This window comes from Salmo salar, chromosome 22 (genome assembly GCF_965601325.2).
Source record: "Salmo salar chromosome 22, fSalSal1, whole genome shotgun sequence".
NCBI lineage: Eukaryota > Metazoa > Chordata > Actinopteri > Salmoniformes > Salmonidae > Salmo > Salmo salar.
The window spans coordinates 50,382,167-50,404,757 of NC_138312.1; the positions used below are offsets into that span (position 1 = coordinate 50,382,167).

Sequence of the window (22,591 nt, forward strand, 5' to 3'; positions counted from 1 at the left end):
GATTGAGTGCGGTCTAAGTGCCAGCATCTGTCTGTGGTGGTAAATAAACAGCCACGAAAAGTATAGCTGAAAACTCTCTAGGCAAGCAGTGTGGCCTGCAATGTATCACAATATACTCTACTTCAGGCGAGCAAAATCTAGAGACTTCCTTAGATTTCGTGCACCAGCTGTTGTTTACAAATATGCACAGACCGCCCCCCCCCCCCCCCCCTCGTCTTACCAGAGTGTGCTGTTCTATCTTGCCGGTGCTGCGTGTTTCCCGCTAGCTGATTATCCATTTCTTCATTCAGCCACGATTCCGTGAAACATAGGATATTACAGTTTTTGATGTCCCGTTGGTAGGATATTCGTGATCGTACCTCGTCTAGTTTATTGTCCAATGATTGCATGTTGGATCGGGTCACCGCCTTGATGTTAGCGGAGAACGACAGGGTGTTGTCCAGGGTCACGCCAAGGCTCTTAGCACTCTGGGAGGAGGACACAATGCAGTTGTCAACCGTGATGGCGAGATCATGGAACAGGCAGTCCTTCCCCGGGAGGAAGAGCAGCTCCGTCTTGCCGAGGTTCAGCTTGAGGTGGTGATCCGTCATCCACACTGATATGTCTGCCAGACATACAGAGATGCGATTCGCCACCTGGTTATCAGAAGGGGGAAAGGAGAAGATTAATAGCTGAACGAACCAGAGTTAACTTGTTTCATTTTTTTAGGACTACAAGCTGGCGTGCTCTATTCACTGGGAACCAAACAGAACCTAACGGAAGCTAACGGAACGAAACAGGGCGGGGCCTACCTGAAGTTGTCCAATAGAAACTTTTGTTTCTATTGAACAAATTCCCAGAGTTTGATCTCCAAGTCTGTACTTTGTTCCAATGATGACAAGGATGATTCTGGCCCAGTGGTAGTGAGAGTTTTGGAGAGAATGGGTCCTTGACTTCTGGCTGATCCATGTGGTGTCAGGATAGGTGGAGAAGAGGTTGGAAACTGTTGAGTAGGTGAATGTAACTTGAAGTGGACTCTGACAAGAACTGTGACTTGCTTTGCTCTCCGGAGCAGGGTGCTGTTGAAAAGAGTGATAACTGGGGTACCATTAAGTGTTGAGGAGGATCAACTGAAATGGAAGATTCCCGGTGTCTGTGAAGCCCGCTATTTGGTGTGATGCAGACCCTGATGGAGAGCGTTGTGAAAAAGTCCTGCGGAGTCTGTCCTGCTGAGTTTTGATGCAGAGTCTTTACCCTACAAAGTCAAGTTACGATGTGTCAGTTATCCCGTGAGAGCTTTTGTCCTAAACCCATTACAGTGTTTTAGGTGCCAAGCTTATGGTCATGTTGTAGCACTGTGTAGAAGGCAGATTCCTAGATGTGAGAAGCGTGCAGGAGGGCATAAGACAAAGGAATGTGTAGTATCGGTGAAAAAAGTTGTGTGTTAACTGTAGGGATATCCATGGTGCTAGAGATCAGAATTGTCCGGTGAGAGAAAAGCAGGTTGCTGTTGCTAGGATCAGAGTAGTACAGAAGGTGTTGTATGCTGAGGCAGTGAAGAGAGTAGTAGAGGAAGATGATGGGTCCAGGGCAAGGGATCCTAAGAGGATCCCTGTGAGTTCGTCTGAGGCCAATAGAGTGATAGGAATAACATGTGCATAGCCATTGTTATCAACTGTACTGCAGAAATGGAACGTAAATCACAGAAAATAGATGTTGCGGTGGCAGCTGCAGAGTACTTGTGTCCCATCCTCTCAGGCTGCCGGCCTGGTGTAGGATCAGGGCCAAATAGTGGAATAGCGGTGAAGATTTAATGGGTGTAGAGTTAGTTGGTAGGGCAATTCTTATCCCTTCATTTTTCCCTTCCCTTTTTGTGTCACAATGTGTAACGAATTCAAACACCTGAACAGTAGGCAGAAACAAAGGGCTAGATAAGAGAAACAGAAGATGGAACACCAGCCTCGGTAGCGTGTAGTATGCCAGAAAACCACATGAAGAAGAATAAGAGCTCATAAATAAGAGCTCATAAACAGGAGCCATTTTGACATCTTTCTCAGACGGGCAGCAGTTGAACCGGTCAACGTCATCAGAACCAGATTAACGTTCATGTTTTTGAGGGAAGTAAGATTTTCAGTCTCACTGCAATGAGTCCGATCGCGTTGACTAGGGATTTGGGGAGTAAAGTAGGAGAGACTGTGTCTGCTAAAGTTTTTTGTAATGGAAGTTTTGCAGTGGTGTGTTTCAATGTTAAACAGTATGAGAAGGCGCTCAAACTCAAGCAGATATGAAAACGTGTGGTGGATAGTAGCCTGCCCGATCAAACTGGACGGCAAAAGGAGATGTGCAAAGTGTGGGGGAGAACATGCATATGGGGAATGTGGAGATGGGGTCCAGTTAAAGTGCTGTAATTGTGGGGGAGTAATCTAGAAGAAAAAGAAACGCACACCTATTAAGGCGAGGTGCTGGCTAGCGGAGTAGAAAACTTGAAAATAAGGGAGAGCCGCACACTCTAGGAGCTCAGATGCAAAAATGTAATATCCAACGTTTCGACAGCCAAGCTGTCTTCATCAGGGTATATGAGGGGGAGAATTGTGGGGGAGAACATAGTGTAGCGTATGGGGGTTGTTCAGTGATGAAAAGACAGGTGGAAGTGTAGCTGGTGGGCCAGTGAGCGTAACATCTCGTATGCAGAAGCTGTGAAGGTAGTTCACACAGAAACAATCGGGGCACTTAGAAGAGCAGGTGTTGGGAGGAGACATGAGGAAGGTTGTTACATTGGTGACAGCAGCAATCAATTGCACAGAAAAATTACAATCAAAGACTAAAAAGATAAAGATCATAGTGGAGCAGGCAGTGAGGTATCTTTGGATTACAGGACTGACATGGGAAAATGTACAGGATGACCCCAATAATATTGAGAATCAGTCCAGCCAGGAATCAGGTATTGGTTAATTTGCATTATGGTGTTAATCCTTCAATGGAATGCCAGAAGTTTGATGGCTAATTGGTAAGAGTTCAAACAGTTTTTGAGGAGTTACCAGCCAAACCTGATGAGACATGGCTAAAACCTACTCCAGATGTTGTATTACAAGGTTATGTTGCAGTCTGTAGAGATAGGGTAGCAGGGGGAGGGGGATGTGCTACCTTTATAAAGCAGGGGATCCATATACTGTACCAGTCCAAAGTTTGGACAAACCTACTCATTCAAGGGGTTTTCTTTATTTTTACTATTATCTACATTGTAGAATAATAGTGAAGACAACAAAACTATAAAATAACACATATGGAATCATGTCGTCACCAAAAAAGTGTAAAACAAATCCAAATATATTTTACCTGGAGGGTGGAAGCAGGCGATAGTGGTGCCAATACAGAAACCTGGGAAAGACCCTACTAGTCCTTTAAGCTATAGGCCGATAGCGTTGACCTCTCACGTATGCAAAATATGGAAAGGATGATAACGGAAAGACTGACGTACTTTCTGGAGAGTGGAGGACTAATGTCACCAGATCAAAGTGGGTTCAGGAAAGGCAGGGGAACGATGGATCCTGTACTGTGCCTTGAGTCAGTCATACAGAAGGCACAGGCAAATAAGGAGGTGGTGGTAGCTGTTTTCTTTGATGTAGAGAAGGGTTATGATGTGGAAGGAAGGCCTACTTATCAAGCTGGATAACATGGGGGTTGGAGGAAGGGTTTTTAACTAGATAAAGGATTTTCTTTTTGGGTGCAATCAATACAAGTGAGGGTGGAGAGCTCTATGTCAGAAAGCTATGAGGTAGTTAATGGTACCCCCCAGAGAAGTGTCATTAGTCCTTTGTTGTTCTCTATTATGATTGACGATGTATTCTCAGGTGAGACCTGACATTGTGAGGTCATTGTTTGCGGATGATGGAGCGATGTGGAAGAGAGGGAGAAATATTACCCACACAGCCAGAAGAGTTCAAGAATTGATTAGTGAAGTAGAGCAGTGGTCCCTCAGGTGGGGCTTCAAGTTTTAATAAGAGCAGTGGTTAAAAATAAGTGGCAAGAGTTGTGGAACAGGGAGACAAAGGGAAGACACCTATATAAGATCCAGGAAAAGGTGGGGGCAGGGAGGTCCTCAGGCTCCATGCCCCCACCTGGCTCAGTTGGTAGAGCATGGTGTTTGCAATGCCAGGGTTGTGGGTTCGATTCCCACGGGGGGCCAGTACAAAAAAAAAAAAAATGTATGAAATGTATGCATTCACTACTGTAAGTCGCTCTGGATAAGAGTGTCTGCTAAATGACTAAAATGTAAAAAATGTAAGAAGGGAGGAAAGTGTAGTCACAAGGCTGAGACTGGGACACACAAGTACATTGACATTGCTGGGGAAACATCCAACTGGGAAGTGTGATCATTGTCGAGAGGAGATGGAGACAGTGAAATATGTTATATTTCAGTGCCAGAAATATGTGAGAGAAAGGGAGCGATTATTATTTGATTTGAGGAGTAATGTGGTTGAAGAGCCAGGATTAAGTGAACTGCTGGGGAAATCTTCAGGGGATGTAGTATTGAATTATTTATTTTGCTTCCTTAGGGAGATGAGATTATTGGGTTGGATTTAGACCTTCACTGTCTCTGGTCCACATTCCAGTCCAGTTGGTGGCGGTTATGCACCTTAAAGTTGGTTGCCAACTGCCATTTAAAATCCACAGAATAAGGAGACCAGCTTCACACTCCAGTACAGTAGATGGCGGCATATGCACCTTTCAGTTGGTTGCGATCTGCCAAAAGAAGAAGAACAGCCGTGAGAGGCGGTAGTCGGCCATATTGTCCCTGAGACAGCAAAAATCATACGCAAGTACACCGGCGAGAGGAAAGGAAGGGACCCTGCCTTCACTCCGCTCCTAAAAGAGGAGTTGGGTCACAGATTTTATCAAAGAGGTAACTATACAATGAAAGTTATGACTCTGGTTCAAATTATTTTATGAAACAAGAAGTCAGTTAGCTATCTAGCTAGTTTTCAAGCTTGCCATTGGGACTGGTGACTAACGCGTTAACTAACTGGGCTAGATGAGACTACCAGTAGCTAGCTACTGTAGTTGGATAACAAAACTGTCCAATGTAGTTATTACTGCGCAAACCAGCCATGCGTTAGCTAGCTAGATGTGTGAAAGTGCTAACGTTAGCTAGTATAGCTAATCTTTGAAGCAACCCCTCAGCGTTTCCTAATCTTGGTCTTGGGGACCCCAAGGGGTGTTCGTATTGTTTTTTCCCCTAGTAGCACCATACAGCTGATCCAAATAATCAACTGATCGTTAAGCTTTGAGCATTTGAATCTGCTGTGTAGTGTTAGGACAAAAATCAAAACGTGCATCCCTTAGGATCGCCAGGAACGAGTTTGGGGATACGCTGCAACCTACAATTGTTACATTGATTTCGTTAACGTTCTTATTTTAATGTTTTTATTTAACCTTTTATTTAACTAGGCAAGTCAGTTAAGAACAAATTATTTACAATGAAGGCCTACTTATAAAGCCCCTCCGGCCAAACCCTCCCCTAACCCGTACGAAGCTGGGCCAATTGTGCACCGCCCTATGGGACTCGGTTATTGATACGGCCCGGGATGGAACCCGGGTCTGTAGTGACGCCTCTAGCAGTGCGATGCAGTGCCTTAGACCGCTGCGCCACTCGGGAGACGTTAGTCTAGCTAACTATCGTAACTAGTCACGAGGCACTGAGCAAACAAACATGTCTTATTCCTCAAAAGCTAGATACACATGTTTGTTGTCAAACATGGCATTCGCTACTGTTACCTACCGTTAGCTAGCTATATCTTAGCCAGAGGGCAGCAACACCACTTTTCCCCAAACGTGTCTTGCATCCATTGTAGAGAAGATTATTCATTGCTACGTATTTTTTTTGAATAAAACTGCTAACTTTAGAATGTAGTGGATGTGGAACTCACCTGTAGCATGTTGGCTGGAGTTGGTATTAAACTGAAATCTAAAGGCAACTGTCACTCAGTGGTTCTAGTTGCTCGAAGCAGAACAAAAGCACTCTGTTACAATGGTGTCGTGACCCGGCTCCACAGTTGGGCTCTGCCCAGTGCCGAGGTAACTTCGAGGAGTAGGAGGTTGGTCTTTATGACTGATAGTTTGAGACAAAATATCTAAAGGATCATATTATTAAACATACTTTCCAAATGTGGGTCTGTTGTAGACCCACTGCCTCTGCATACCTCGTGTCACTTCATAATGACCAACCATCCTGCCCACCAGCACACTAAGTTGAAATGGAATTGTATATGACTTCTTGCTTCCCACGGACTGTTGCTAAAAGCGCTTACTTTAAGCCTAGGTCAGCTACATACTATCAGAGGTAGAGAGCTAGATGTACCAGACACCTCAAAGCTAGGTAAAACTACATATCCCTGGGTCACTTACGAACCAGGTAAGCCCCAAATACACTCATAGTACTCACGTTTTCTTTTTTTTGTATCACATCCGGCCGCATTTGGGATTCCCATAGGGCGGTACACAATTTGCCCAGTGTCATCCTGGGTAGGCCATCATTGTAAATAAGAATTTCTTCTTAACTGACTTGCCTAGTTAAGTAAATGTTTAAATAAATGAAAAACCATACCTATGCCAACCTCTATACAGAGCTAGAGGATATCTTTGACAGTCACCAGAGTTATGACCGTTTGTTTTTGGCAAAGATGAGCGAAGGCTTGACTATTGCAGAGGAAATGGTCTATTGGCATGAAATATGGATAGATATCATCATTTATCAATAGAAGCCTATATAAGTATGTATGAAAATTTTTCTGAACAAATGGGAACTTCAGAGTATAAAAAGTCAAATGTGATAGTATTTTCACACCTTTTTTGACTTTTTTTTGTGGTGTTATTGATGAATTCCATCAAACGTTGATGATCACGGCAGTAAGAGAATGGATTTTGTATTTTAAACTAAATCAATAGTCGCATAGCTTATCCCCACCAGCTTTAGTAATTAAACATTGTCAATACTTTAGGGGCGATGCAGTGACACATTTTAAAACAGCCTGCTGGTAATCAGGCCTTTAATTTAGTTAGCAACCACAAATGCAGTGTTGTAACAGTGCATCAAATTCCATTACACACACACACCTGTAGAAACGTTGATTGTCTGCACTGGCCATCAGTTCTGCAGGATGCTTTTACACCCATGTCAATGATACGTATTTGATCTGGCCAAGGTGATGGTCTCAAATATAACTGACATTGTTTCTTTCCCTTTGTTTTTCTCAGCTGTCCTCCCTTGGTGCCCAACAGCCAAAGCCCCCCTTACCCTCTGCCCTGTCAGGAAGAGGCCCCTGACCTGTTCCCCCACCTTCCCTCTTCTCCCGCCTACTCTCTTCCCTCCTCATCCTTCTCTGCAGTAAGTGCACCCCCTCTCCTCTGCCAAGCTGTCGGACATGTCAGGACCCGTGCCGAGTCGGGCCCGCGTGTACACCGATGTCAACACACAACGGCCCAGAGAGTACTGGGACTATGAGTCCCATGTGGTGGAATGGGGGTACGCAGCGACCACACACACACACTCCCAGTCTCTAAATTAAGTCAGAAAATGTTGGTTGGTGCTTGCTAAACAAACTGATGACGTTCTCTTCTTTGCACATTGAATCTCTGCAGTTTAATTCCAATTTCCTTGAATAATGTAATTGACAAAAACAATTCTGACCGCAGAAATCAAGATGACTTCCAGTTGGTGCGGAAGCTGGGACGTGGGAAGTACAGTGAAGTGTTTGAAGCAATCAACATCACCAACAATGAGAAGGTTGTGGTGAAAATACTCAAGGTAAGGCCACGATGAGAAATCAGTATCATTCAGATCATAGATTTGCCATTCTATACAGACTCACATTGGCTTGTTGGAATCATATTGAAGTAAAACCACCCAGACAATCAATACAATTGGTCTTTAATTGTGTCCATAGCCCGTCAAGAAGAAGAAAATCAAGCGTGAAATTAAGATCCTGGAGAACCTCCGCGGAGGCCCCAACGTCATCTCCCTTGTAGACATCGTCAAAGACCCAGTGGTGAGTAGGAATGGTGAGGAAAGAACTGTATTGCGCTTTTAGAGGAGCTCCCATGATTTAATGCAACAACCCCTTTTCTTTCAGTCTCGGACACCAGCCTTGGTCTTTGAACATGTCAACAACACAGACTTCAAGGTAAGACGGAGCATGCGCTTTAACCCCGGGGTCGTATTCATTAGACCACACAACATCAAAACGGTTTGCGTTTCTTATTGGACAAGTTCAGGTAGTCCGTCCTCGTTGCAGTCTGTTTTCTTCCGTTTCTTGACAGTGTACATCTCTATTCAGAAACAAAGCCCTATGAAACCTTTTTTGGCGTGCATGTTGTTTCCCCGTACTCCAGTGTGAACAGTTGAAGTCGGAAGTTTACATACAACTTAGCCAAATACATTTAAACTCAGTTTTTCACAATTCCTGACATTTAATCCTAGTAAAAATTCCCTGTCTTAGGTTAGTTAGGATCACCACTTTATTTAAGAATGTGAAATGGCAGAATAATAGTAGAGTGATTTATTTTGGCTTTTATTTATTTCATCACATTCCCAGTGGGTCAGAAGTTTACATACAGTCAATTAGTATTTGGTATCATTGCCTTTAAATTGTTTAACTTGGGTCAAACTTTTCGGGTAGCCTTCCACAAGCTTCCCACAACAAGTTGGGTGAATTTTGGCCCTTTCCTCCTGACAGAGCTGGTGTAACTGAGTCAGGTTTGTAGGTCTCCTTGCTCGCACATGATTTTTCAGTTCTGCCCACAAATTTTCTATAGGATTGAGGTCAGGGCTTTGTGATGGCCACTCCAATACCTTGACTTTGTTGTCCTTAAGCCATTTTGCCACAACTTTGGAAGTATGATTGGGGTCATTGTCCATTTGGAAGGCTCATTTGCGACCAAGCTTTAACTTCCTGACTGATGTCTTGAGATGTTGCTTCAATATATCCACATATTTTCTTTCCTTATGTTGCTATCTATTTTGTGAAGTGCACCAGTCCCTCCTGCAGGAAAGCACCCCCACAACAAGATGCTGCCACTCCCGTGCTAGACCGTTGGGATGATGTTCTTCGGCTTGCAAGCCTCCCCCTTTTTCCTCCAAACATAATGATGGTCATTATGGCCGAACAGTTCTATTTTTGCTTCATCAGACCAGAGGACATTTCTCCAGAAAGTACAATCTTTGTCCCCATGTGCAGTTGCAAACCGTAATCTGGCTTTTTTCTGGCGGTTTTGGAGCAGTAGCTTCTTCCTTGCTGAGCGGCCTTTCAGGTTATGTCGATATAGGACTCGTTTTACAGTGGATATAGATACTTTGGTACCTGTTTCCTCCAGCCTCTTCACAAGGTCCTTTGCTGTTGTTCTGGGATTGATTTGCACTTTTCGCACCAAAGGACGTTCATCTCTAGGAGACAGAACGCATCTCCTTCCTCAGCGGTATGACTGCTGCATGGTGCCATGGTGTTTATACTTGCGTACTATTGTTTGTACAGATGAATGTGGTACCTTCAGGCATGTAGAAATTGCTCCCAAGGATGAACCAGACTTGTGGAGGTCTACAATTTTTTTTTTTCTGAGGTCTTGTTGGATTTCTTTTGATTTTTCCCATGACGTTAAGCAAAGAGGCACTGAGTTTGAAGGTAGGCCTTGAAATACATCCACAGGTACACCTCCAATTGACTCAAATTATGTCAATTAGCCTATCAGAAGCTTCTAAAGGCATGACATTTTCTGGAATTTTCCAAGCTGTTTAAAGGCAGTCAACTTAGTGTATGGAAACTTCTGACCCACTGGAATTGTGATACAGTGAAATAATCTGTCTATAAACAATTGTTGGCAAAATTACTTGTCATGCACAAAGTAGATGTTCTAACCTACTTGCCAAAACTATAGTTTGTTAACAAGACATTTGTGGAGTAGTTGAAAAATGAGTTTTAATGACTCCAACCTAAGTGTGTATAAACAGGTGCAGTGCTGTCTTTGGGGGCCAGGATGTTTCCTGTGTTGTGGCTCTATCCTCAATCACTGGTATACGATGATCAATTGGAATGATTGCGTCAAGTTTGGTGTTCCGTAATAGGCCTAAGTGTTACCAGTCAGATGCCCAAGTTGATAGTTTGTGATTTGAGTAATATGTGAACTCTTTGTATTAGATGATGGGTTCAGGTTGGTTAGACAGATATATGCATGGACTCTTCAGGGTTTGGTTAAATCATGGTATTGATTCATCCGTTTTTACTTGCAGCAATTGTACCAGACCCTAACGGACTATGACATCCGGTTCTACATGTTCGAGATCCTCAAGGTGGGTCTCGTAATATTGTAATTTGGGCGTGTACTACCCCATTTCATTTGTGCTCTTAAAATGTATTGGAATGCTAGAGACTGCTAGACATGAGTCAGCATTTTCCTCTCCCAAAACAAGAACATTCGGGTGCTTAGAGTATAAGCCCCTTGTTTGTCCGACGGTTACATATTAACCGTCTATTTTTCCATCAACATGTTTGTGCGCCCAGACGGGAAGAAAACGTCTGTTTTGTCATCTTTGCATTTCTTTGTTGATTAAATCCCCAGCCTCCTTGTTAACTTGCAGCCATTATGTCTCTGTCCGCAGGCCCTGGACTACTCCCACAGCATGGGAATCATGCACAGGGACGTGAAACCCCACAACGTGATGATTGATCACGAACACCGCAAGGTGAGTGTTTATGACCAATGCGGCAGAGGCACAGTTATTTCTCTCCATCCGATTTGCCCGTAGACAAGACCTTTGTCATCAGTACATTTAATGTGACTAAAAAAATTCTGGTAGTTTAAATGGAATTATTAGTCTTGATGAATCATGTTATGATGTATTATTGGAGCTGTAATACAAGCAGATATTGCACAACGACATTACAATGCCCAAGTAGTCCCTCCCTGTTTGTCTCTTTATTTATGTTTGTTGTCCTAATGAACACAACCCTGTTCTGCTCCTCTCAGTATCAATTGTCTGTGTTTGTGTTCTTCCAGCTGCGCCTTATTGACTGGGGTCTGGCTGAGTTCTACCACCCGGGACAGGAGTATAATGTCCGAGTGGCTTCTCGCTACTTCAAAGGACCTGAGCTTCTGGTCGATTATCAGGTATGTTGTCCAGCTACTGTTTGTAATTGTCAAGCTCAGTCTATATTATTTTCTGTTGTGTAGATCACAGCTACATGCACACATACCCTTTTCACACCATTGAACCAAACTGCTGAGCTGGTTAAGCATCCACCGTAGTTACTGGAACCATGCTCAACACGGCAATGTGAAAACTAAACAGGCAAATCTCCCATTGGTCATTCAAATCCATTTCATTAGATGGTCCCAATATCTCCCTAAGGGGCTGTTGCAGGGTCCTCTTCCATTCCGCCATCTTGGCTTTTCTCTAACTCACTGATTTTACTGTCTTCTTCTTCCAGATGTATGACTATAGTCTGGACATGTGGAGCTTGGGCTGCATGTTGGCCAGCATGGTCTTCAGGAAGGAGCCTTTCTTCCACGGCCACGACAACTACGACCAGGTAAACACTATCCAAAACGTTGTCCACCATGTCGCAAGGGCCACACTCATTACAAGTGATGAGAATAACCTTGGGCCTGTTCAGGAGGGTGAAAGGTTCCAGAACATTCCGATGGAAATGGATTGTATACAACAGATTTGATTATGTCAGGTACTATCGGGAATCCTGTCAGTTCTATTCATGAATGATGATATTTCCCCATGATTTTTTTCCCTTTGTCAGTTGGTGAGAATAGCCAAGGTGTTGGGAACGGAAGACCTGTACGACTACATTGACAAGTACAACATAGAGTTGGAGCCTCGGTTCAATGACATTCTGGGAAGGTATGTGGTTGTCTGTCTTTACGAATGTGTGGTTTTCTGCACTTGTTTTGGGCACTTTGTAAAACCAACTCCTGAATCTAAACACACAGCTGCTCTTAACCAGCTTTCCCCTTCCAGACACTCTCGTAAGCGGTGGGAGCGCTTCGTCCACAGTGAGAACCAGCAACTGATCAGTCCTGAGGGTCTGGACTTTCTGGATAAGCTGCTGCGCTATGACCATCAGGCCCGGTTGACTGCCCGCGAGGCCATGGATCACCCCTACTTCTGTGAGTGTGGATGTTGAAGGTTTTTAAAGGTAGACTCAGCGATGCATGAAGTAAACAGCAATATCAGGTTGATTTCCGCAACAACTAAGAGCGTTGAAGTGCAAGGCTAAACTCCTTCGCTGTTCTGGTCCCGTAGATATCACATTGTAATGACGTGAAGCGTACATGGCCAGATACTATGTCTGGTTGTATGAGAGTACAGTTTCGCATCACGCTCATTTGAATGTCTGCGGTGCTTTTCATGACAACGTCATAACGCTGAGTCTACCTTAGTGCCTCGGAAAGTTGAGAAACTTAACTTTAATTTTTTTATTTTTTTTTTATTAATTTTCTTAACCCTCTGTGAGAGGAATTTATAGGTTGGTGATGTTCTTAGAATATTCTCTGAAAGTTGCCCACATAATAATGATTGGAATGGAACTGCTGTGGGTTTATTGACTAGATCAGAAAACGATTTAGTTGTGGCTGCTGCTGACAGGAAAGATGATCCCAACTGTAACCCTGTGTGCTTTGTTCTGTGGTGTTTTTATTATGTCTTTGAACCTGTGGTCCTCTATATGGCTCTATATACCAAGCTGCAGTTACAACAGCAAATAAAAGGCTTGTTATAACGGGTTACTTCGCATTGCAACAAGGTTTCTCTTTAAAAGCAACTCACAGCTTAAACATTTTTTTTTTAAGGGAGACGGATGTTCTGGTTCTTCACATTTAGTTGGCTTTGATATCGTGCTATACAATTATTTTTGTTTGTGCTAATCAGGGTCATGTTCATTAGGGCACACTAGCAAAACGTTTTGTAGTGGCAAAGAAAAACAAATGTTTCTTCAGGTAGCTCTACCTCGTTTTACTCAGTTTTCATCCATTTTGTATCTAATGAACATGGTCCAGTTCAGTGTGGTCATCAGTAGTTGCTTATGACCATCTACTTGCAGTAGCTGGAGACTAGGGACTCAAGACTGTTGTCGTGACTTGACTAACATTATTCTGATTACTTATCTAATCAACTAACTATGTTTAATTGTTACCCGATTTTTAAAATAACAATTAACTCATTAGGATTTGGGGCACCACGAGAGAAATTCTATAGAGTTACCATCTCTTGAATTAAACTCTAAAAGGTCTTTACTTTTCACAACGAAAAAAGTCAACTTATTAATTATAACCTCGTATCATATCATTCTGAACAGTCATAACCTCCTTGCATCTGCAAAAACCAGAGCCTTGTGATTCAGTACTACACAAATTGGTTTATTTATTTACTAACTAATTAAATGGTAACACAGAATAAACATAGACACTTAATATGTTAAAAACAGGTCCCGGGGGGGGAGGTCTGGTTGAAGTCATTCATTGCAAACCTGATCTGACCTATTTGGATCCTCACAGGACAGTCATGACATTAGAGGTTTGTTCAATATGTGTTTTCTTGTCCACACAGATCCCATTGTGAAAGAGCAGGGTCGCATGCCAGGGTCGGCTAACCAACCCTGCGGAAATACAGCCGTGAGCACAGCCAACATGATCACAGGTGAGCGCACACACACCAATCAGCCTGAATCCCCTCCCGGCTCCTCGTCTGAACTCCCATTACTCAGTGTTGAGGAGGATGTTTTGTCAGTGGGAGGCCGAGCTCGGAAATGAAATGGATTCAAGCAGCCGACTTGGTCTGTGTAAAGATTCAATGAAGCTTGGTCACCTGCTATATGTGTCCAGGCAAATGTCCTCAGTATGCCGTCACTGATGTTAGTCATTTCTCTCTAAAGGCCTTTGTAGACTGTACATCATATATTCTATCTTTTACGATTATAACGTCACACTGTGCAACGTTACCAAATGAATGTCTTTATCAACCTGGCCAGATTGTATGATTTGATATAGTTCTGTCGCCACATTATGCAATTGGCTTGAGAGGCTAGGTTAACTGCTGCTGTGTGTTTGATCTGTGCATCTGCCAGCAGTGCAGGCCTTTCTTTGCTTATAAACGAGTCAAGTGAGTTCGGGAAAAACTGTAGTATGCATCTTAGAAATAGTTTTCACATTGAATCTTTATATGTCCGAACTCAGAAGCAGCTTCCCCAAAATATCATGGTCGCTGTGGTAGAATGTTTATTTTGATTGGCGATTTTTGTGAGTTTTTCAAAATCCAATCAGGTATGCTGATTACAGATTATTAGGGAAATCGTTCTTCTTGCACAGCATGTAAACGTTTCATTTGAACTATTATATCAATCGGACTATTCACAATGATCATATTCTTGTGTGCCGGCTGTGTTCCTATTGGTCAGTTACCGGGATCGGCTCAACACCAGCCACACAAGACTACGACTGCACGTAGTGTTACTTACAGGCTGACTACACCGCTCCAGTCGCGTGCGTGAGCGTTGCAAAATAAATGTAGAAATCTATATTATTCAATTATTGCACCCACGCCAATGAGCGTCTGTGTTGCCAAGGGCTGAAATAGAAGTCAGTTCCATTTCTGACGCAGATTGTGCTGCAAGTCCTGCCTCTCCCCATCTCCTCATTGGTTTATAGAAGCAGGTACCCACGTGCCATCTCATTGGTTATACCCACGTGGGTGACTGAAAGACGAACGAGGTCGTGGCAGTAATGCACCTAATTTATGAAAGTTGCCAATCGCAATATAAAGTCAAGAGAAGAAAAAGCCTAGAAGGAGGAGAGATGACTAGAAATGATTGGGTTGACCGTTTGTGTGGATTAATTGTCGGAGTAGAGGACCTTGTGCATTTTAGGTAAAATAACAACTCAATGTGTATCCCAGGACCAAATTAGCTAGCAACTGCAAGCTAGCAAAATAGGACAAATTAGCTGGCAAGTGCAAGCTAGCTAGCTAAATTGCCATAAAGGTTTAATGCTTTTCGACCTGTCCCCAAATGAATGTAATTGGTTCAGAATTTGTTTTGATATTTTAACCTGCTTGTTGTGATCGTTTGGTGTGGGGGGACAAAATACATATATGCACGATAGCTTATGCGCGCAGCCGGTTTGGGTTCTGTGTTACTTAATCGGCAGACATAGCCCTGTCACACTGATCGAGCCAAGACATCCGACTGTTGTTTATGACCAAAGAATTTGCCCGCGGCGTGCACATTTTTCCCGGGATGGCATAAGACGGCTAAAATCATACATTCGGCAAAGGCCTTTAAAGATGGGTAGTAAAATAATGACTATCACATTGACATACTGTAATTTAGTGCAATACCTTTCAGAAGAGCTCAACTCTCACCCTATTTGAGTGCATCCATTGTCATTCCTATGTAACTCATTGGTTAATGTAGTCATTGCATCATCAGAACTCCCTTGGAGTGTTTTCTAAGTAACCCACATGCTTAGTTAAGCTAAATTCCCTGTCTTTCTCTCTAGGCATCTCTGCCTTGCCAGTTGCTACTGCCCTGGTCACCCTCACCGGCTCGCCCGTTCTCTCTGCTGCCACCAACGCCCTGAGCATCCCCGTGCCCGCCGCTGCTGGTCCCCCCCAGTGATTGCAACCAACAGGGGCCACTCACTCTGCCCGCGCCACCACCTCTACTCACTCACACAGTCCAACTGCCCTGAGATCCAGGAATGCCAACCTCTGAAGGCAGTCTCATCTGAGCAATGTTAGTTTGTATCTCCTTTAATGAACTTGAGGTAAACAGACATATGAAATGAATGTTTTGTGTAATTGACACGTACAGGTATTCCTTTCATCTTGAAGTGACGATGTGGCTGTGTGTGTGTGGCTGTGTCTTATGTTCACAAGCCAAGAATAAGTTACGAATCCACTGGTGACGGGGATCCCTCCCCTTGCAACACGTTTTGTTTGTACATCACTGACAATGGTCACGCAAAGTAGTTAGCGGAAGGCAACAGGAAAGGACGCTAACATTCATACCAAAAGGAGCAGAATCTGTAGTTTACTAATGCAATGTTGTCAAACAAGACCTGGCTAGAACACCTTAAGCAATCCCCTGTGTTTAGGTCAATCCAGAACTCCATACCACCATTATAAAGACTTCGCCACGGCATTTGAAAGTGTTTGGTGCTGTTCTGTGCTCCAGTCGTGTGTTGAAACACTGAAGCCGCCTCACTCCACCTATACTAATGACACTTTAGTCTGAATAGTATGTCTTGCCTTTCTACCGAACTGGATACCTAGTCTTTTTGATGTAAGGGTTCCCTGACAGTTTTCCTTTTTTGTACTGCAATGCTATGGTGCTGGATGGGTTTAATTTACTGTGGAAACGGTTTGATGGCAGTATTGTCATCCAAACCATTCGAAATCCAGACAAAGCCATCCGTTCGGTTAATTTGAAACGTTTCTCTCTAACTTGCTGCTTTACAGTTCCTTGAATTAATTCAAGTTGTAAAAAACCAAAGTTTACTCAATCGTTTGGAAAAAGAGACTGACCAAACCTTTGTTTTGTTGGCGAGTTACACTGAGTTATGTGGAGATAATATGGGGGAGAAAGTATTTGTTAGATCACAACAGAATACGAAAGCACCGGAGTCCTGGTTAAGTTGGCTTGAAATGGATTTATCTCTGCTGTTCCAACCTGAGGAAAGTTTTCTTTTTATTTAGTTTGTTTCAAGGCTAAGTTTCGTGATCGATCATCTGTTTGGCTAGACACTGAAGGATGTATTGAACTTGAACAGTTGAATTTTTCCTGTGTTTGTGCCAGAAATGGGAATCTTGTTTGAGTGTTGCTGTACATATGCATTCTTTTTTCATTTGAAATCTCTCAACATATGAAATACATGCATACATCGACATAATGAAGTTGTATGAGTCCTTACATCACTGTATATATTTTATACATACATCGACATAATGAAGTTGTATGAGTCCTTACATCACTGTATATATTTTTGTCTGTATGTAGACTAGTATTTGAAAATATTTGTGTAAATAAACACATTTTATCAAGTATATCTGATTGAGTTGGTATGTTCACACAGATTGTCTCCTGATTGTAAGGTTTTACAAAAATCAATTTCCTTAATTATTGTATTATTTTGACGTCACTTCTACAGTATGCGTTTTTGCTATGTTTTTAAATTAATTGTAACAGTGATAATAAAACTGGTTGTTTGGATCCTGGATGCTGATTGGGGTCTAAGGCACTGCATCTCAGTGCTAAATTGGTCACTACAGACCCTGGTTCGATGCTGGGCTGTATCACAACCGGCCATGATTGGGAGTCCCAAAGGGCGGTGCACAATTGGCTCAGCGTCGTCCAGGTTAGGGTATGGCCGGGATAGGTCGTCTTTGTAAATACGAATTTGTTCATAACTGACTTGCCTAGTTTTTAAATAAAAAATAAATAAATTGGACGAGCAACGTGTTGGCCGTCACACACCTTTGCCTGCTAACAGTTCCATCTGAATGACCACTGCCCCTCCATAAGAATATCATGTTTGTTACTGTCTGAATCATCTCCTGTATTTAGCTGAACTAGAATGTCATGTTGCTGTCTGAATCATCTACTATATTTAGCTCAACTCGTACATTTCCCCTTGCTTCCAGCCTAACATTTATACTGAACAAAAATATTAACGCAACATGAAACCATTTCAAAGATTTGTTACAGTTCAAATAAGGAATCATTCAATTGTAATAAATTAATTTAGGCCATAATCTATGGATTTCACATGACTGGGAAAATAGATATGAATCTGATCACAGAAACCTTTAAAAAATAAAATAGGGCTGTGGATCAGAACCAGTCAGTATCTGGTGTGACCATTTGCCTCATGCAGCACAACCCATCTCCTTTGCATGCTGTTGATTATGGCCTATGGAATGTTGTCTTACTCTTCAATAGCTGCACGAAGTTGCTGGATATTGGCGGGAACTGGAACACGCTGTCGTACATGTCGATCCAGAGCATCCCACACTTGCTCAATGGGTGACATGTCTGGTGAGTATGCAGGCCATGGAAGAAAGCTGATATGTTCAGCTTCCGGGGATTGTGTACAGATCCTTGCGACAACGGGGCTGTGCATTATTGTGGTGAAACATGAGGTGATGGCGGCAGATAAATGGCATGACAATGGGCCTCAGGATCTCATGGTAGCTGTGCATTCAAAATGCCATTGACAAAATGCAATAGTTTGTTTTCCGTACCATAACCCAACCGCCACCATGGAGCCCTCTGTTCACGACGTTGACATCCACAAACCGCTTGCCCGCATGACGCCATACATGCGGTCTGCCATCTGCCCGGTACAGTTGAAACCGGGATTTATCTGTGAAGAGCACACTTCTCCAACATGCAAGTGGCAATCGGAGGTGAGCATTTCTTACTGAAGTCTGTTACGACGCCAAACAGCATTAGTCCATTAGCTGCTGCTGATGAGCTTCCCTGAGATGATTTCTGACAGTTTTTGCAGAAATTCTTCGGTTGTGGAAACCCACAGTTTCATCAGCTGTCTGGGTGTCTGGTCTCAGACGATCCCGCAGGTGAAGAAGCCGGATGTGGAGGTCCTGGGCTGCAGTTGTGAGGCTGTTTGGACGTACTGCCAAATTCTCTAAAATGACATGTTAGAGAAATGAACAATTAATTTTCTGGCAACAGCTGTTTGACATTTCTGCAGTCAGCATGCTAATTGCATGCTCCCTCAAACTTGAGACATCTGTGGCATTGTGTTGTGTGAGAACATTTTAGAGTGGCTTTTTATTGTCCCCAGCACAAGGTGTATTGTGTAATGATCATGCTGTTTAATAAGCTTCTCGATATGCCACACCTGTCAGGTGGATGGATTATCTTGGCAAAGGAGAAATGCTCACTAACATGGATCTAAACAAATTTGCTCACGAAACATGGGACCAACACTTTACGTGTTGCGTTTATATTTTTGTTCAGTGTAGATAACGATAATTTAAGAGTTGTATAATCTAGTGCAGAATGTAGTGAATGTGCAAGTTTAACAACATTGAATGACTGATTAACTGAGATTGCCAAGAATGAGTATTTAAACAGCCCCATCTACTCAGGAGCTTCAGCTTCCTGACCCCTGTGTACGATGTCTCTTGGATTAAATGGAAAACGCTAATTCTTTTTCATGCAGACTTGAAAGTTAGTAGGATGCCTGTATACCTTTTAAAACTATTGTGCTTTATTATCATTTTCATCTGTGAAAATAAATGAGTTATCCCCAGCACTACAGGGTGTCTTGGTGTTGACCACCGAACGCCTACTCAGAAGTCCTATGGTGATCAAACACACAGACATTACTGTACATCCACCGATGAGCAGAGGCCTCCTGCCAACCCTATTGGCAAACACCATGGAGACCAAGGTGGCGATCACTTTGACTACCCCCATGCCCACGGAATGAAAGATGTTTGAGGTGTAGAAGAGCACTTTGGGCTGACCGGTGAACTGATGAAAGATCACCAAGCCCAGCCCTATCATAGTCCTGAACCTCATGTTATCCAGCCGTTGAAAGAGGTGCACAATGCGTACTGTGCATTATCAAGTCTGTTGGAAACGGTTGCCGAATTCTCTACTTCGTGATCCTCAATGAAGCGAATAAGGCCTCTTTGGCTTTGAGCGCCTGCTCTTTGGCATTCTGCAGGTGCTCCAGCGTTGGACGGGAGGAACCAAATGGAGACAAATTGAGCCAAAGTCAGCACGATGGCTGACCCAAACATATATTTCCATCCATGTCTGGCATCAGACAGGATATAGTTCATGGCATAAGCTCCCAGAATGCCCACGGTGATACCGACTTCGTTAGGTCCCAAAAACAAAAACCTATGCTTGTCGGTGACCATCTCCGAAACAAAGATACAGCAGGACATGGAGGAGATGCATATGGCGAAGCCCACCGTGATTCTTCCCACCACCAGCGCTAAGTAAGAGGTGCTAACCAGGACCAGACTCCCTACTTAACCTAGGGAAGAAGAAAAACATTTGGAGTATATGAGTTTAACATGTTTTGTGTGAGTATAGGATTCATTTAGTCTACATTTGAAGGGGCAACCCTACTTCAAGTCTCAGAGCGAGTGACGTCACCGATTGAAACGCTATTAGCGCGCACCACCGCTAACTAACTAGCCATTTCACATCGGTTACACTTGGATAATGTGACACAATTGATCATGGTTTGGACATATGGTAAAAATATCAAGGTGCAACAGTATGTACTAATGTGTGTCTATTTTCATATGTGTGCCTATATGGAGGAAATGTATATAGTAAAGCAGCTAAAAGAAATGCTCATTTGTTTATCATAAATATATTCAATGTCCCATATAAAACATTAGCTGTTAAAAACTACATTCATGTTTGGAGAAAGGTCATAAACAATATATATTCTTCATGTACATATACATGTTTGATATGCAATATATTGCTAATGAATCTGGCAAAATTCCAGGATATTATGTAAACCCTATGTGGTATCTTTAATGATTATTCAGGCTTTATTACAGTTCTGCAGATGGCAGACTAAAACATTGCATAAGTATTGCATGTTCTTTTAGGCCTACTGTACATCAGTGGAGGCTCCTCAGAGGAGGACCATCCTCAGTGAATTTCATAAAAAGTGAAAAGGTTACCCTTTTTAGATAAAACTATACTAAATATATTCACATGTCAACAAATATTTAAAACACACTGTTTTGCAATGAAGGTCTACGGTAGCCTCAGCAGCACTCTGTAGGGTAGAACCATTGTGTAGCCGGAGGACAGCTAACTTCCAAGCTAACTTCTGTCCGTCTCTGGGTACTTTGACTTCAATACAAAACCTAGGAGGCTCATTGTTCTCACCTCCTTCCATAGACTTACACATTAATAATGACAACTTCCGGAGGATGTCCTCCAATCTATCAGCTCTAAATTATGTTAGAGTGGTTAGTGGTCATCTATTTAGGCAAACTTATTTGTATGTACAGTGCATTCGGAAAGTATTCAGACCCCTTCACTTTTTCCACATTTTGTTACGTTACAGCCTTATTTTAAAATTGATTAAATAGTTTTTTCCCCCCTCAATCCACACACAATACCCCATAATGACAAAGTAAAAACATATTTTCAGAAATGTTTGCAAATGTATATAAAAAAATAAAAAATAAACTGATATCACATTTACATAAGTATTCAGATTATAGCCTCGAGTCTTGGGTATGACGCTACAAGCTTGGTACACCTGTATTTGGGCCACTCAAGGACATTTAGAGACTTGTCCCAAAGTCACTCCTGCGTTGTCTCGGCTGTGTGCTTAGGGTCGTTCTCTCTGTACTTTGCTCCGTTCATCTTTCCATTGATCCTGATTAGTCTCCCAGTCCCTGCTGAAAAACCTCCCCACAGCATGTTGCTGCCACCACGTTTCACCGTAGGGATGGTGCCAGGTTTCCTCCAGACGTGACGCTTGGTATTCAGGCCAAAAAATCAATCTTGGTTTCATCAGACCAGAGAATCTTGTTTCTCATGATCTGAGTCTTTAGGTGCATCTTGGCAAACTCCAAGCGGGCAGTCATGTGCCTTTTTAATGAGTGACTTCTGTCTGGCCACTCTAACATAAAGGCCTGATTGGTGGAGTGCAGCAGAGATGGTTGTCCTTCTGGAAGGTTCTCCCATCTCCACAGAGGAACTCTAGAGCTCTGTCAGAGTGACCATCGTGTTCTTGGTCACCTCCCTGATCAAGGCCCTTCTACCCCGATTGCTCCTTTCTCTGAGCTCTACGGACAATTTCTTTGACCCGATGGCTTGGTTTTTGCTCTGACATGTACTGGCAACTGTGGGACCTTATATGGACAGGTGTGTGCCTTTCCAAACAATGTCCAATCAATTGAAATTACCACAGGTGGACCCTAATCAAGTTGTAGAAACATCTCAAGGATGATCAATGGAAACAGGATGCAACTGAGCTCAATTTCGAGTCTCATAGCAAACAGCCTGAATACTTACTATATGTAAATAAGATTTTTGTTTTTTATTCATAATACATTTTCAAAAATGTCTAGAAACCTGTTTTCGCATTTTCATTAGGGGGTAGTGTGTGTAGATCGTTGAGGATTTAAAAAAAAGTCAATTTTAGAATAAGGCTGTAACGTAACAAATTGTTGAAAAAGTCAAGGGGTCTGTATATTCCTGAAGGCACTGTATCCATGTTACAGCACTTGTTTACGGAAGGCAGACGGAAGCAACTACCTGTGCTAATTAGCCATCTATGGTGCTCAAACACCTGTGAGTGAGTGTAACTAGGAAGGAAGTGTATGGGAAGTGTAGTTTGTTGGCTGGAGGCACACAGCCGTATGGATCTGACCTTTTACAGTAAGTGTATCTTTTTTATTTGAAATACTGTTTTTGCTCATTTGAAAGATAAGTTCCATATTTTTCAAAAACCGTATTGCAAGCAATGGTTATTGATGATCTGTTTTAACATTTAGAAACGTCAGGATTGTAGTTCACATGGACCCACTGTAAGCAGTGCT

At 42.8% G+C, this 22,591-nt stretch overlaps 1 protein-coding gene across 1 annotated transcript; it reads left to right on the forward strand.

The window, feature by feature from the left end:
* The first annotated feature begins 4,751 nt into the window (after window positions 1-4,751).
* Window positions 4,752-16,160, forward strand: LOC106583626 (casein kinase II subunit alpha). Its single transcript, XM_014168015.3, has 13 exons — window positions 4,752-4,882; window positions 7,234-7,501; window positions 7,672-7,783; window positions 7,923-8,024; window positions 8,109-8,159; window positions 10,259-10,318; window positions 10,628-10,711; window positions 11,026-11,136; window positions 11,457-11,558; window positions 11,781-11,881; window positions 11,999-12,147; window positions 13,586-13,675; window positions 15,532-16,160. The coding sequence occupies exons 2-13, from the start codon at window positions 7,401-7,403 to the stop codon at window positions 15,648-15,650; spliced, it is 1,182 nt and encodes a 393-aa protein (XP_014023490.1). The 5' UTR covers window positions 4,752-4,882; window positions 7,234-7,400; the 3' UTR covers window positions 15,651-16,160.
* The last annotated feature ends 6,431 nt before the right edge of the window (window positions 16,161-22,591 follow it).

Coding starts and splice junctions, on each gene's coding strand:
- LOC106583626 (XM_014168015.3), top strand. CDS start 7,401: ATGTCAGGACCCGTGCCGAGTCGGGCCCGCGTGTACACCGATGTCAAC. Junction 10,712..11,025: donor TTGATCACGAACACCGCAAG/GTGAGTGTTTAT, acceptor GTGTTCTTCCAG/CTGCGCCTTATTGACTGGGG. Junction 11,137..11,456: donor AGCTTCTGGTCGATTATCAG/GTATGTTGTCCA, acceptor TTCTTCTTCCAG/ATGTATGACTATAGTCTGGA.